General features: G+C 41.8%; 1 protein-coding gene across 2 annotated transcripts in view; it reads left to right on the top strand.

Annotated features, from left to right (window-relative positions):
* Positions 1-10,745, top strand: part of mmp28 (matrix metallopeptidase 28) — a 39,612-nt gene extending 28,867 nt beyond the window's left edge. For both annotated transcript variants that reach the window (XM_017691763.2, XM_037530890.1), the window contains 3 exons: positions 6,275-6,421; positions 8,025-8,192; positions 9,928-10,745. In XM_017691763.2, the coding sequence (XP_017547252.2) occupies positions 6,275-6,421; positions 8,025-8,192; positions 9,928-10,328 (716 nt within the window). In that variant the 3' untranslated portion in view covers positions 10,329-10,745. The remainder of the gene's footprint in view (positions 1-6,274; positions 6,422-8,024; positions 8,193-9,927) is intronic.
* Positions 10,746-16,503: the final 5,758 nt, after the last annotated feature.

Here is a 16,503-nt window from a genome sequence, read left to right as displayed (position 1 = left end):
ATATGCAGAGATAAGCCACTTTTATTAAGAGGGTCGTGGTCATAACGGTCCAGGTTCAATAGGCCAATACGTAGAGCAGGAGGGACAGACACGATGTAAATAAACAGGTACACAAACAACAGGGCCTGAAGAAAAACAACATACATCAAACCTCAAACATCAAACAATAAACAACATCCCAAACAAAGACCAACGAAAACTAGGGGCAAACACAGGGCTTAAATAATCACAGGGATGACGAGGGACAGGTGGGAAGAAGGTGAAGTGAATCAGGGGTGGAGTCAAGAAAACAAAGGGGCAGGACTGAACCAAAACAAACGCACGTGGAATGTCAAAAGGTAAACAAAAAGCACACGGGGGAGTGGGAGGAGCCAATCGTGACAATGTGCGATAATAGACACAAACTATATGATGAAACAAGAGGAGAAATCAAACATTTGGTAAAAAAAAACAATGATAAAATAAGCTAAGGGCAAAAATGGACTATGCAATTTGAAGGAGTGGAAAAAGAACAGAGAAACTGTACTTAACTGATACTTTAGCACTTCAGCAAGTGATATTTCAGCAATATCTTAGTCCAGGGGTTCCCTGCCTTTTGCAGATCCAGCTCACCCAACCGACCACAGAAGCTTCCTCGGCCCATGAGAAGATTTAATCGGCCCGCTCTTATCAGATGCATCAAACCACAATAATCAATGTAGCCCAATGAATTTCAGTTGACTGCATGAAAGAATCCAAAATCTTTCTGTTTGAAACCATTTACTTGTCCTGAACAATAGAGGTGGGAATCTCTAGGCACCTCTTGATTCATTTTGATTACGATTCAGAGGCTGCGAAGCGATCATGACGCATTTTTTTAATATATACAGGATTTCATACAGGCGGTCTCTGTGTCAGTAAAATACCTTTGAGACTGGACGCTAAATCTCGGCTCCAAAGTGTGCAACATAGTGCGAAAGTCCTGGTTCTCAACGACTGAGAACTGGTGTGCAGACTGCAGGTCACCTAGCAACAGTCTCACCGAGCTAGTCACTAACAAAAAGGCAAAGAGAGATTTAAGATGAACATCTGGAGACGAATGGACTTGTTCGCATTTAGCCCAGTTGGTTTCCTGGAATGTTAAATTTGCAGTGAGAGACTGTCAAACACTAAAAAGTTGCGAAGATGAAAGTTTCTCCTTTGAATTTTCCCGTTCCACCTTAAATGGTGCCGCATTTATATTCGGCGTCTCAGGCCTTAAGGCGGAAAATTCAAACAAGAAGCTGAAGAATAAGAAGTGGCTTCAGCCTCGTAAAACAGTCGAACGTTGAGAGACATTTTACAAGAAACTGATCTAGTTTTGAGGAAAGGTTTTCTGGTGGAGGTGGATTCAGCTGAAGCGTAAAGCAGAGCAAAGTAAATCTGTGTTTTTGTTTATGTTGTTTAGCCCATACTAGGACATACTGAGACATACTGGACATTAAATGTTGTGGCTCCCAAGGTGGACTGATTTTTGTTGAAAGGGCAAAATGGCTCCTCTTAACATTCGTGTTGTGACTCCTGACCTAACCTGGCTTTAATGCAGAGCCGGTCGGATTTCTCGCTCATCCAGCTGTGTTTTTGTTTTGTGCCGCCACAGACTATCCAGGCGCTGCACATACCAATGTCCAAGTTCCACCTCTTACGTTCTGTCAACATTGTTTTAAATATTTCAAAAATCAATTTTTGACATTTGTGAATCGATTCAGAATCGTTCACGTCCGCATTGTGATGCATCTAAGAATCTATTCCCCTCCCAACCCCCCAACCCTACTGAATGAATTCCATACTACTCAAGTATTTTCTTGAAGTTGTGCTGATTTTTTGCCAAACCAGTAACTGAGCTTATTTTTGTAAATAATTATTACAACATTAACAATTGTCATATTTGACATTACTGTTTTGGTTGAACCTCTATATATTGTAATGACTGACTCCCAGCGGCCCCCTAGCAGCTCCACCACAGCCCACTGGGGGGCCCACGGGTTGAAAACCACTCTCTTACTAATTTAAAAGTGGAAATATGGAGCTAAAAATACGTAAAAGTCAGAAAGGATCAACATTTAAACATTTAGATATATAGCCAAACAATATGTATACCATAATGTATCATTCAATATGAGCCTCACAATTCAATACACACACAAACAAACAGTACATTAACATAATAAATATTCACTTTAATGTGAATTTAGCAAATATAGCATAAGCAAGCCCATAATGTGAGCAGACCCTCCCTCCTCTAAAAATACTGCTTTATTTCTACTTCCAAACTGACAGCAGGGAGAAAAAGTACAGGATATATTGTGATTAGCGCATTATGCACAATAAAATATTGTACTTTTATCATTTTGAATAAAACACAAGACTCTAATGAGCATATTAACATGGGGCACTCCTTATTTTTGCTGTATCAAAACCACTGCATTTAATCATATATTGTAATGAATTTAGTGAATTGTTACACCCCTTTTTTTGTTACACCTCGTATCTCCATTTTTGTCATTTTCCAGTTTTTGATATAATTTGAAAATGCATGTTGCCCTTTACACTCTGCATTAATTTCATGATGAATGGAGCAAAAGAAAGGGCCCAAAATGGCTTGGAAAGACGTCTGGTTCCATTGACTTACATTAAAAGTAAAGTTACCATTTTGGAAATACAGAGTTTTGTATAATGTGTATAAGTGCACACATTAAATGTTTCAGCAAATAAATGTTTTCTTATTTTGTCGTCTGCTGATGCGGCGACTAATGGGTGGTACTGGAACTGGTTCTTGATTGGATGTTTTAATAAAGAACCATACATTAAAATGCAAAAAGAGGAAAAATAAAAGAAAAAGGTAAACATAGCTTGGCCTGCAGGATTTATATAGGGGTTTAACTGAATGTAAGTCCAAGTATATACTTCCTATCATACTTGAGTACAAAATATACACACACACATTTTCTAAGCTGCTTATCCTTCTGGGTCGCAGGGGGGGTTGCTGGAGCCTATCCCAGTACTCACTGGGCGGAAGGCAGGAAACACCCTGGACAGGCTGTCAATCCATCGCAGGGCAGACAGACAGACATATACTTGTACACCTGGGGGCAATTTAGCATCTCCAGTTGGCCTGATTGCATGTCTTTGGACTGTGGGAGGAAACCCACGCAGACATGGGGAGAACAAACTCGCCCGGCCGGGGAACCAAACCCAGGCCCTTCTTGTTGTGAGGCACCAGCACTGAGTACAAAGAACAGATCATCCAAAATCATACACAAGCACAGTAATGAAGTACAGTACTTTAATATTTACCACAGCGGGCAGTGTGTGCGGATTATATACGCTGGTTGTCATTGTTTCAGGCCATTTTTTATGACCGTATCCTTCCAATATTTGACATTGTTTATCATACCTACAGAACATATTGCCATAGTGCCCAACCCTAACCTGCAGTGCGCTTCATTCTAAGAGAGAATGACTGGAATTTTTTTCAACCCTAACCTCACGTTAAACCGTGTTCCCACTGGAGCCTGTTGGAGCTCGCTGCAGGCTTGTCTCTGATGCCTGTAGCCCTGCCTCTTCTGGATCTCACGCTAATTGTGGCTGTTCAGTGATAACAACCAGACTCCACACCAACCCAAATAGCTTTACTCCTACACATCTGACCTTCGCTAACCCTCATGGACACCAAACAGAGATTCACACAGCTTTCGAGTGTTCACTAAATGGCTGGTGTTTCTTTATTTGATGTGTCCGTCTCCTTTTCTCAGTGAGGTTCTTCTTGATCAGCTACACATCCTTTCAGACCCACAGCACTGAGTGGTCTTCTCACAGTGGAAGGATGGACAGAAACACCTGTGGATGTTTTCAGATCTGAAGCAGTTTGATTTTCTCCTCTCTCTCAGAGATGGAAGCTTTAAGTGCTGTTTATCTGGTGGGGCAGTTCTGGGGTCCACCAGGTCTTCCAGGTGGTTGTTAGGAGCCACATTATCTTCTGTAGATTTTATTTCATTTTTGAACTCCAGTTTTAGAAACTCCTGTTTTTTCCTTATTTTCCTTTTTCTTTCTCAATTGATTGATCTTATTGAATAATTTGTACCAAATGACTGGAAATTAAACAAATGAAGGTGGTAAACCATTAGCAGACTACAATGTAACACACTACCGATTGTGCTCGGAGTAGTCCTAAATTGTATTTTAGCGTTCTAGATCCGGTCTGTCAAGTCTGTAAGAAGTTTTTAACCAACTGCAACTCAGTCTAAATGATTTTCTTCTGATTTGTAGACAAACACTCAACCTAGTTCATTCATATATGCAGTCTCTTAAGCTTTCAGCCTGACAAACAGTTTAAGTGAGCTATATCCTGTGGACTGGACACATTTCCAGAGTTCATCCACCCAGAACCAAACACGAGACATGTAGTCTCCTTCTGGAGAGACAGCTCCACTCTCCATATCATCAGCCCCAAAATCTTTCCTCCACAGCTCTCCTCTGGGGATGGAGATGTTATCCACGGCCTGGACAAATGTTTGCTCAGCCTTTTGCAAACAAAATGGGTGTGCAGCCATCCTGGGCCTTATCAGAGGAAGCATTGTGTTATACTTATGCGTCTGTCTTCCCGAAGTTCTGTTGATGTTAGGGCATTTTCCTCACGTTCATTAACATCCATGTTTTCGGTATCTGTACTCTGTTTGAAGGAATAATTTAGCGAAAAACTATATTTACCCACTTTTTCACTTAAGTGTAGTCGATCAGCCAAGACATGTGGCTAATGTCCACCAGATGTGAAGGAGACCCACACCTTGGGAACCACAACATTTAATGTCCATTTTACCATCTTGGCTGTTAATATGTCTCAGTATGTACTGATGTACTGATATAGGCTAAAATATAATATAAACAAAAACACAGACTTTGCTCTGATTTAAGCTTTAGCTCAGCTATAGCCGCTTTTCTTGCATCTCTGGCAGGAAAGTTTTCTTCAAAAGCAGAACAGTTTCTTGTAAAACGTCTGTCATCATTTGTTTTTTTGTCAACAGTCAGTGGGATTATAACAAAGTGGAAGCGATTGGTAACGACAGCAACTCAGCCACGAAGTGGTCGGCCACGTAAAATAACAGCAGGGTCAGCGGATGCTGAGGGGCATAGTGCGCAGAGGTCACCGACTTTCTGCAGAGTTAATCACTACAGACCTCCAAACTTCATGTGGCCTTCAGATCAGCTCAAGAACAGCGTAGAGAGCTTCATGGAATGGGTTTCCATGGCCGAGCAGCTGCATTCAAGCCTTACATCACCAAGCGCAATGTAAAGCGTGGAATGCAGTGGTGTAAAGCGCCGCCACTGGACTCTAGAGCAGTGGAGTCGTGTTCTCTGGAGTGACCAATCACGCTTCTCCGTCTGGGAATCCGATGGACGAGTCTGGGTTTGGCGGTTGCCAGAAGACGGTACTTGTCTGACTGCATTGTGCCGAGTGTAAAGTTTGGTGGAGGGGGGATCATAGTGTGGGGCTGTTTTTCAGGAGTTGGGCTCGGCCCCTTAGTTCCACTGAAAGGAACTCTTAAAGCTTCAGCGCCAAGAGATTTTGGACAATTTCATGCTCCCAACTTTGTGGGAACAGTTTGGGGACGGCCCTTTCCCGTTCCAACATGACTGCACACTAGTGCACAAAGCAGGTCCATAAAGACATGGATGAGCCAGTTTGGTGTGAAAGAACTTGACTGGCCTGCACAGAGTCCTGACCTCAACCTGAACACCTTTGGGATGAATTAGAGTGGAGACTGCTAGCCAGGCCTTCTCGTCCAACATCAGTGTCTGACCTCACAAATGTGCTTCTGGAAGAACGGTCAAAAATTCCCATAAACACACTCCTAACCCTTGTCGAAATCCTACCCCTAAGAGTTGAAGCTGTTATAGCTGCAAGGGGTGGGCCGACATCATATTAAACCCTATAGATTAAGAATGGGATGTCACTAAAGTTCATATCTGTGTGAAACGAGTGAATACTTTTGGAAATATAGTGTATATAGTAAGTATTATGGGAAATTTCTTGCTGTTGCTTAGCTACAGAGCTAATGATATTTAGATGTTGCCTTTAAGTTTACTTTCCCACGGTGCTTGCCTTTCCCCGCATACTAAATATAGCTGAAAGTTCCTTTCAATCATCAGGAGACTGCATGTCTCAGAGTATATGAGTCCTGTGAGAGCTGCACTGTATCACGCTGCTGTTCTGATTCACGGTTTCATACTTTCTCTGTGTGTGTTGTTTGTGCAGGTAAGCCATCTGGTGGTGCTGGGGTGCAGATACCAGGCCGGGCTCTGAGCTGGGCCATGCAGGACTGGGAACTAGCTGAGGAGCCTACAGACAGGAACCTTTCCCAGCCGCAGTATTGCCAAGGCCTGTTCGATGCCATCACAATGGGTAAGTCTCTAACATGAACATGACAGAAACCAAATATTCTCAATCCTCCATTTCACCCTCAATATAGTGAATCAGCCAAGACATGCGGTGTCTTGGAGAGGTGCTAATGAGGCTGTAGCTAACAGCTAACGGAAGCTTATAGAAAATCTTTACATCCCATATGCCAAACATAAGGCCATGAATTTGTCAGTTTTATGTTAATGTAGCCTGTTTCACAATATGCTGCACTACAACCCCCAGCATGCACTGCAACATAATGTGCGCCCCCACCCCCCTCCCCCAGCAACAATCACGGGGATAGCAGTTACACCACAATTCTAAAACACCAGTCATATCAGAGAGCTTGTAGAGAGAATAATCACTCTGTAATGTCTTCCGGGTTTCTCAAACACTAGATGGCGCTCCCAAGTGAGTGAATGGGTTAAGGTGAAGCAAATGCATAAACATTTTTAATGTAAAAGGATTTGTTCATTTCCTGAACACAGTACAGCAAAAAACATTTTAACACTGCTGTTATATTTTTAAGCGCTTTTAAACTTTTAGAGCTTTTAGAAGTTATAGGCGCCTCATGATGTCGGTCAACGTGAACTGTGAATGAGCTGCTCCGCTCACCAACCAATCAGCACTCAGTAGCAGTAAAGCTAGCACTGTACTGCCCATATGTATATGTATATGTGTGTGTGTGTGTGTGTGTGTGTGTGTGTATGTGTGTGTATATATATATACCGTTGCTGTCAGAACAAAACCTCATATCTCCAAAATGGTAACTTTACAGGAGATGGAAAAAAATAGATTTAATGTAAGTAAACCCGAATTTTTTACAAGTTGTTTTTAGTCATTACTGTTTGTCCATTCACAATGAATTTTCATATAAAGTCATGTACAACAGGTACTTTCAGATTATATCAGACACTAAAAATGTCAAAAACTGAAAAATGTCAAAAAGAAAGTTTTGTTCCAACAGCAGCGAGATATATATATTTTACTTCTGTGTGTGTGTGTGTGTGTGTGTGTGTGTGTGTGTGTGTGTGTGTGTGTATATATATATATATATATATATATATATATATATATATATATTTTACTTCTGTGTGTGTGTGTGTGTGTGTATATATATATATATATATATATATATATATATACACACGCGCGCACACACACACACACACACACACACACACACATATATATATATGTATATATTTATACACACACAAAATTGTTTCAGTAATTTGTAACTGACTTAAATACGTGGTTTCTGGTATTGTTATTGCTAATGTTAACTGGTGGCTAAACACTTTCATTACTGTTTAGCTGCACTATCCTCATAAAGTATTATGCAAAAGTCAAAAACCACCCTTCCTTTATTTTACTTACTTACTAGTCTAAACAGCCAGTAAGTACAAGCAATTTTAAAAGAGATATTTATTTATATATATATATATATATATATATATATATAGCAAACCTACCTGTTACATTGTAGTCTGCTAATGGTTTCCCATGTTAATTGTTTAATACTGTACTGTACACAGAAAGACCAAAGAAGTGACCTTTGAAAAATGGCCCTGATTTCACATATTCACACACGTTCTTTTTACAGATGGGAACGGGACAGTGCTGGTCTTTAGGGGTGGGCTGTTCTGGACGGTGTCGTCTGAGGGGAACGTAAGTGCCCCTCTTCTTCTTCAGCAGCGCTGGCCTCACCTCCCATTCGCCATCGAGGCTGTTGCCTTCTCCCCACTGGACAGCAAGCTGTACTTTTTAAAAGGTGGTCTATCATTACTGTCGCAGGTGTCCTAACTTTATTCCATCCCACACATGAAACAGGTTCTACTATCCAGACAGTCCCAATATACACTCACTGGCCACTTTATTAGGTTCAATTGCTTGTTAACACAAATAGCTAATCAGCCAATCACACGGCTGCAGCTCACTGCATTTAGGCATGTAGAGGTGGTCAAGACAACTTGCTGAAGTCCAGACCGAGCATCAGAACGGGGAAGAAAGGGGATTTAAGGGACTTTGAACGTGGCGTGGTTGTTGGTGCCAGACGGGCTGGTCTGAGTATTTCAGAAACTGCTGATCTGCTGGGATTTTCACACACAACCATCTCTAGGGTTCACAGAGAACGGTCCGAGAAAGAGGAAATATCCAGTGAGCGGTCAGTTGTGTGGACGAAAATGCAGCTGTTGTTGGAGTTTTTATGGTTTCCCAGTGGTGAGGTGATTTTTGAGAGACTGAGTCTGAAAATTTGCCCTCAAACAGCTTGAGGGACCAAGCAACTGGCTGAGGCCTCCTACATTCTTAAATGGCTTTCCTAATTTTACATCACAGGACTAATCTTGTTTATGAATTTTTCCCCCACTCTTCCTTGCAGAGCGCTCCTAGTTCTGTGATGGTTCTACCCACAGTTTTCCAGTTTTAAGTCGGGAGATTTTGACGGCCATTTCAAAAGCTTCAGTTCAGGTTTCTTGAGTTCATTGTGGATTTTGAGGTCTGTTTTGGATTGTTGTCCTATTGTAGAAGGCAGCTACTATTCAGCTTCAGTCTTTTTTGACTGACTGTTTTTTGCTATTTTGATTTGATATTTAGTTTAATCCATTTATTTATCTACCAGTGCAATATTTTCCATACATACTTAATCCTTAATTTTTACCCCTACCCCTTGTTTTCAAGTGTCTCCTTGCCCCTTGGAACTAAATTAAAACGGGTAGTGTTTAAAATTTTCCCCTGTGAAATGAAAAAAACCTTCAAATAAAAAGAGCATCACTTCATTAAAAGCTACTAGCGGTGCTCTGTAGGCGACCCGGCCCGTCTGCACTGACGGCAGAGGAGGGGAAAGTTCAGCTCCTCACTGCTGGGCTTTGGGTACATTTAGGGATCATACGCCTTCAAAGAGGGGGGCAGTTATTTATTATCACCCACCACTAATTCTTCAGTGATATGAAGCTGAAGTCAGATGTTCTCCAGCTTCTTGTTTGAATTTTCCCGTTCCACCTTAAATGGTGCGGCACTTCAGGGGTCAAAACTGCTGGACTATTTAAGGTGGAACAGGAAAGTTAGCTAGCTGGCTACTGATACATTAGCATGCATTTAGCTATCTTTGGCCTCTTTCTGAGCCATGTCATTTATACTGTACACTAGTATATAGTGTAAAAGCTTGGAATCACATTTTTCCACAATATAAAACCAATTAAGTTGTAGATAAATGTATGAAATGATTCTAATATGTTCATCTAAACAACTTTAGAGGTTGTAGATAATGATTTGGAGGCAGACTCTAAAATGACATTAAAGATTATAGACAACATTAATATTATCCAGAATTCCCTTATATTTCAATGCAGATAAAACTTAAATTGGACACAACTAAATGTGGATAAAGCTAAAATTGTAAACATATAATTTTTGTATTATGTATCGACTCTAAAGTTGTGTAGTGCACAAGTCATATCACCATCTACAATATACATACACGTTTATCTTTGTTCTCTGCTTCCCAGGCAAGCGAATCTGGCGGTACTCCGGCACCAACCTGGACCCTGGCTTCCCCAGGAAGAGCAGCGAGTCGGGCCTGCCGCGCCAACCGGACTGCGCCTTCTTCTACAGCCCTTTGGGCCGCATGGTCTTTTTTAAAGGCTCACGCTACTTTGTGCTCAACCTAGAGACGCTTCGTTCTGAGCCGTACTACCCACGCAGCCTTGCAGACTGGAAGGGGGTCCCCAGGGGGGCTAACGGGGCACTGACCAGGCCGGACGGAAAAATTTACTTCTTCCGAGAGCAGCAGTACTGGAGGTTTGACCCAGGGAAGGTGCGGGTCACTCGGACCGGGCAGTGGGCCAAAACATTAGAATGGACCGGCTGCCACAGGACTCCCTCAGAACAGAGCAATGACACACTGTGACCAGCAGGGGGAGCCATGAAACAGCTATTGACTTGAATCTGTGATCTTTAAACTGGTTCCTAGGGGCCCTCCAGTTCGTCTCCGTTTTTCTCCATGCATCCCATCTTATGAATTAGGTAGTAGCAAAAATGTGGACTGACTGTGAGGCTCCAATGATCCAGACTGATCCAAATTTGATTTGAACGAAATGAAAAGGGGTGAAAACTGAACAAGAGCAACATTTAACAGAATGTACCTGAGAACTGCAGCAAAGCCAAGCTATTTAACAAATGTGGTTAGCTAGTAAATAGACTTCTTAGTTTGTTACAGTTCATTATTACAGGATCCAGGACTTTATTGGTTCGTACTAAAAAGAAAGGTCCCACTTTATATTAAGTGTCTCTAATAACGGTGTCGTTACACATGAATAACATATGCAACAACAATGTAACTACTGATGATTAAGGCACTGTTACAGATGGATTACAGAAGTACATCCTATGTAATTACACAAGTGTATCTTCTACACAGGGACTTTCCGGTAGTGCAGTGTTAAAGTTACACTTTAAAGTAAGTGGGCAGTTCCTGTGTAGTTATTATGTAAGTACTGTGTAATAAAGGAGTGGTAATATAGATGTTGCTTTGGGGGGAAATGCAACAGATTTAATTAATGTTATATAATTACATGTTATTACCCTTGTGTAATTACAAGCACGAGAATAGGCTGTTACACTTTTGTAATTACGTAAGATATATGCCTGTAATCCATCTGTAACAGTGACTAAATCATTAGAAGTTACATTGTCGTTGCATATGTTGTTCGCATATAACTACATAGTTAATAGAGACACAATATGTAGTGGGACCAAAAGAAAGGGTTTTGTCAGTCCTGCTCCAGCATTCCATACCTTCCCTGTTCACTCTGATCAGAATAAAATTAAAAATACCACTAATAACGTCCTTCTATTAAAGCCTACTGTGCATATAACACAACACCTCTTTTGGCCCATGTTAAATCATTTCTAGTTTGTAGATAAGGAGAGGGCCACGTGCAATTCAGTAAAAACCTGAGACTTTCTTGGAAAGTTATCATTAAAAAAACACATTTTTCCTTGTCTGAACAACACTCTGGACAGTTTTGTTGTGTTTGTAAACTGCAGCCTACAAATGTACCAGTTTTTTATGTGGAGGACTGTAAAAACGTATTTTATGAAAACTTGCATTTGTTGCATCTCACTAATGAGCATAACTGTGCTGTAATTCCAGTTTAAAACGGGCATATTTTAAATAATGCAAGCTAATATGTGAGTGTGCTGTGTGTGATGTGAGTGTGCTGTGTGTGATGTGAGTGTGCTGTGTGTGTGTGATCTGTGTGTGATGTGAGTGTGCTGTGTGTGATGTGAGTGTGCTGTGTGTGATGTGAGTGTGCTGTGTGTGTGTGATCTGTGTGTGATGTGAGTGTTCTGTGTGTGTTCTGTGTGTGATGTGAGTGTGCTGTGTGTGATCTGTGTGTGATCTGTGTGTGTTCTGTGTGTGATGTGAGTGTGCTGTGTGTGATCTGTGTGTGATGTGAGTGTGCTGTGTGTGATCTGTGTGTGATGTGTGTGTGATGTGAGTGTGCTGTGTGTGATCTGTGTGTGTTCTGTGTGTGATGTGAGTGTGCTGTGTGTGATCTGTGTGTGATGTGAGTGTGCTCTGTGTGATCTGTGTGTGATGTGAGTGTGCTGTGTGTGATGTGAGTGTGCTGTGTGTGATCTGTGTGTGATGTGAGTGTGCTGTGTGTGATCTGTGTGTGTTCTGTGTGTGATGTGAGATTGCTGTGTGTGTGTGTGTGTGTGTGATGTGAGATTGCTGTGTGTGTGTGTGTGTGTGATCTGTGTGTTATGTGAGTGTGCTGTGTGTGATCTGTGTGTGATCTGTGTGTGATGTGCGTGTGCTGTGTGTGATCTGTGTGTGATCTGTGTGTGATGTGAGTGTGATGTGAGTGTGCTGTGTGTGATCTGTGTGTGATCTGTGTGTGTTCTGTGTGTGATGTGAGTGTGCTGTGTGTGATCTGTGTGTGTTCTGTGTGTGATGTGAGTGTGCTGTGTGTGATGTGAGTGTGCTGTGTGTGTGTGATCTGTGTGTGATGTGAGTGTGCTGTGTGTGATCTGTGTGTGATGTGAGTGTGCTGTGTGTGATCTGTGTGTGTTCTGTGTGTGTTCTGTGTGTGATGTGAGTGTGATGTGTGTGATCTGTGTGTGTTCTGTGTGTGATGTGAGTGTGATGTGAGTGTGCTGTGTGTGATCTGTGTGTGATCTGTGTGTGTTCTGTGTGTGATGTGAGATTGCTGTGTGTGATCTGTGTGTGATGTGAGTGTGCTGTGTGTGATCTGTGTGTGATGTGTGTGTGATGTGAGTGTGCTGTGTGTGATCTGTGTGTGATGTGTGTGTGATGTGAGTGTGCTGTGTGTGATCTGTGTGTGATGTGAGTGTGCTCTGTGTGATCTGTGTGTGATGTGAGTGTGCTGTGTGTGATGTGAGTGTGCTGTGTGTGATCTGTGTGTGATGTGAGTGTGCTGTGTGTGATCTGTGTGTGTTCTGTGTGTGATGTGAGATTGCTGTGTGTGTGTGTGTGTGTGTGATGTGAGATTGCTGTGTGTGTGTGTGTGTGTGTGATCTGTGTGTTATGTGAGTGTGCTGTGTGTGATCTGTGTGTGATCTGTGTGTGATGTGCATGTGCTGTGTGTGATCTGTGTGTGATCTGTGTGTGATGTGAGTGTGATGTGAGTGTGCTGTGTGTGATCTGTGTGTGATGTGAGTGTGCTGTGTGTGATCTGTGTGTGATGTGAGTGTGCTGTGTGTGATGTGAGATTGCTGTGTGTGTGTGTGTGTGATGTGAGATTGCTGTGTGTGTGTGTGTGTGTGTGTGTGTGTGTGTGATGTGAGTGTGCTGTGTGTGATCTGTGTGTGATGTGAGTGTGCTGTGTGTGATCTGTGTGTGATGTGAGATTGCTGTGTGTGATCTGTGTGTGATGTGAGTGTGCTGTGTGTGATCTGTGTGTGATGTGAGTGTGATGTGAGTGATCTGTGTGTGATGTGAGATTGCTGTGTGTGTGTGTGTGTGTGTGTGTGTGTGTGTGTGTGTGATGTGAGATTGCTGTGTGTGTGTGTGTGTGTGTGATGTGAGATTGCTGTGTGTGTGTGTGTGTGTGATGTGAGTGTGCTGTGTGTGATCTGTGTGTGATGTGAGTGTGCTGTGTGTGATGTGAGATTGCTGTGTGTGTGTGTGTGATGTGAGATTGCTGTGTGTGTGTGTGTGTGTGTGTGTGTGTGTGTGTGTGTGTGTGTGATGTGAGTGTGCTGTGTGTGATCTGTGTGTGATGTGAGTGTGCTGTGTGTGATCTGTGTGTGATGTGAGTGTGATGTGAGTGATCTGTGTGTGATGTGAGATTGCTGTGTGTGTGTGTGTGTGTGTGTGTGATGTGAGATTGCTGTGTGTGTGTGTGTGTGTGTGTGTGATGTGAGATTGCTGTGTGTGTGTGTGTGTGTGTGATGTGAGATTGCTGTGTGTGTGTGTGTGTGTGTGTGTGTGATGTGAGATTGCTGTGTGTGTGTGTGTGTGTGTGATGTGAGATTGCTGTGTGTGTGTGTGTGTGTGATGTGAGTGTGCTGTGTGTGATGTGTGTGATGTGAGTGTGCTGTGTGTGATCTGTGTGTGATGTGAGTGTGCTGTGTGTGATGTGAGATTGCTGTGTGTGTGTGTGTGTGTGTGTGATGTGAGATTGCTGTGTGTGTGTGTGTGTGTGTGAGTGTGCTGTGTGTGATCTGTGTGTGATGTGTGTGTGTGTGAGTGTGCTGTGTGTGATCTGTGTGTGATGTGTGTGTGATGTGAGTGTGCTGTGTGTGATCTGTGTGTGATCTGTGTGTGATGTGAGATTGCTGTGTGTGTGTGTGTGTGTGTGATGTGAGATTGCTGTGTGTGTGTGTGATGTGAGATTGCTGTGTGTGTGTGTGTGTGATGTGAGATTGCTGTGTGTGTGTGTGCTGTGAGATTGCTGTGTGTGAGTGTGCTGTGTGTGTGTGTGTGTGTGTGATGTGAGATTGCTGTGTGTGTGTGTGATGTGAGATTGCTGTGTGTGTGTGTGATGTGAGATTGCTGTGTGTGTGTGTGTGTGTGATGTGAGATTGCTGTGTGTGAGTGTGTGTGATGTGAGATTGCTGTGTGTGAGTGTGTGTGATGTGAGATTGCTGTGTGTGTGTGTGTGTGTGATGTGAGATTGCTGTGTGTGTGTGTGATGTGAGATTGCTGTGTGTGTGTGTGTGTGTGATGTGAGATTGCTGTGTGTGTGTGGTGTTTGTGTGTGTGTGTGTGTGTGTGTGTTTAGTTTTGGTAGTTTTTTGGTAGTTGTATTTAGTGTCGTTGCTGTTGTGCTGAAAGCCTTGTATCTCCATTTTTGTTTTTTTTTTATTTTGAAAACTCAGTTTACCCTTTAAGTTGTGTAAGTTTCGTTATGAACGGACATTCATGACTGTCTACACCTTCTTGGATAAAAGCTTTTTGTATTACCTTCCATTAGGAATGGTTTTTTTCCTTGTCCTGTAAAACTACCATTTTGGAAATAAGACTTTTTTTTCCGACGGCAACAATACAAAGTTTGTGTAACTCATTTAGACGGTCAGTCCTGTCAGACTCTGATTCGTCCTCATGTGTGCACCTTTAAATGTGGACGTGCAGATGTTACAATGCTGTTATGCTGTCTGAGGCTCCTTGTGCAGCTTATTCTTGTTACTCTCACATGGAGGAGGTCCTTTCCTGAACTGCTGAAGGAAACAGGTGGGCCTTGTTTGTAACGGAAAAATGGCGACCTCTGCTGGACATGATACGAAATGGATTCCATCTCCAAGGTGCTACTTTTAAAAGGGGAATTTCACAGATTTTTATAAAATTTCCGTAGAATTCAGTGGTTGAGATGTAAACAGAGTCATTCGGAGTGGTTTGGTGTCAGATGTTTGATTGTAATTTGGTGGTGATGGGAACCAGACGTCGCCACGACTACAACACAGATATAGACGTTTTATATACTATCCAGAACAACCAGAGAACCTACACGAGTCTTCTGAGTTTTATATGGAATGCTGACGATGGTAAAAGTGAAAGATCTGAATTTTTTTAATCCAGTGAATGGACTTAAAAATGTTTCTCTAAAATTTTTTTACATCTAAACGACTGAATTATGCATAAATTTTTTGAAAACTTGGTGGGATTCCCCTTTAAAACGCTTGTGTTTTGTAGTAACAAAATTTAAAACCACATACAGTTTCTCACAAATACAAACTGACCACATTCTGCAGCCCTGAAAACCAAACAGCTGCAGTTTGACTGGATCAGTATTTGAATAGTCACACAGTTTGGAGCTGGACTGATGAAGGCGAAGGACGAGGGAGTAGAAGCTGAGAGATTAAAAAGACCAATAAAAGTTAAATGTGACGCACATCTTCAACTTCAAAATCACAAATCCCGAAGCTGAGAATCCTTCCAGATTTATTCAACTACACCACATACTGGTACAGCGTGTTTGGCCAAGCTGTGTTAATGTAATACATTATAGTTTAAGTACATTAACGATCTCACACTTCACAAACACTAAAGAACCCATACATTGTTTTTCAGCTCATTTTTAAATACATCATTTCAAGGTAATGTTTAGTGCTGTAAATCTAGAGAACCTTCATGTGTCTAAAATACTGAGGTAAGTTCTTCTAAAACGCAGGTCTATGATCTCTCAACAGACAAAACATCAAGTGGGCACTATTACTTCATACATACAGTCGAATGCAATAAGGTGAATGTCCAGTCTAAGAGGAAAATAACCATGTTCTACACAGAACACACTCAACCCTCTACTGCACGCATTATGGGAGCAATTAAAAACACACACACACACACATATGTTGTTGTTGGAACAAATACTTATGGTCCTATATATTCCATGTAAATTTCATGTTGAATGGACCAAAAGAAACGACCCAAAAGTACTTGGAAAAATGTCTGGTTCCATTGACTTACATTAAAAGTAGAGTGAGTTTTTTTTTCTCCCTTCTCCTGTAAAGTGAGCATTTTGGAGATACAAAGTTTTGTTCCAACAACAGTGATGTGTGTATATATATATATATATATATATATATTCAATTCACATTTCTTCCGTACAATTGCC

The sequence above is a fragment of the Pygocentrus nattereri genome, chromosome 19 (genome assembly GCF_015220715.1).
Source record: "Pygocentrus nattereri isolate fPygNat1 chromosome 19, fPygNat1.pri, whole genome shotgun sequence".
In the NCBI taxonomy this organism is placed as follows: Eukaryota; Metazoa; Chordata; class Actinopteri; order Characiformes; family Serrasalmidae; genus Pygocentrus; species Pygocentrus nattereri.
This window is presented reverse-complemented; position numbering and strand designations above follow the sequence as displayed.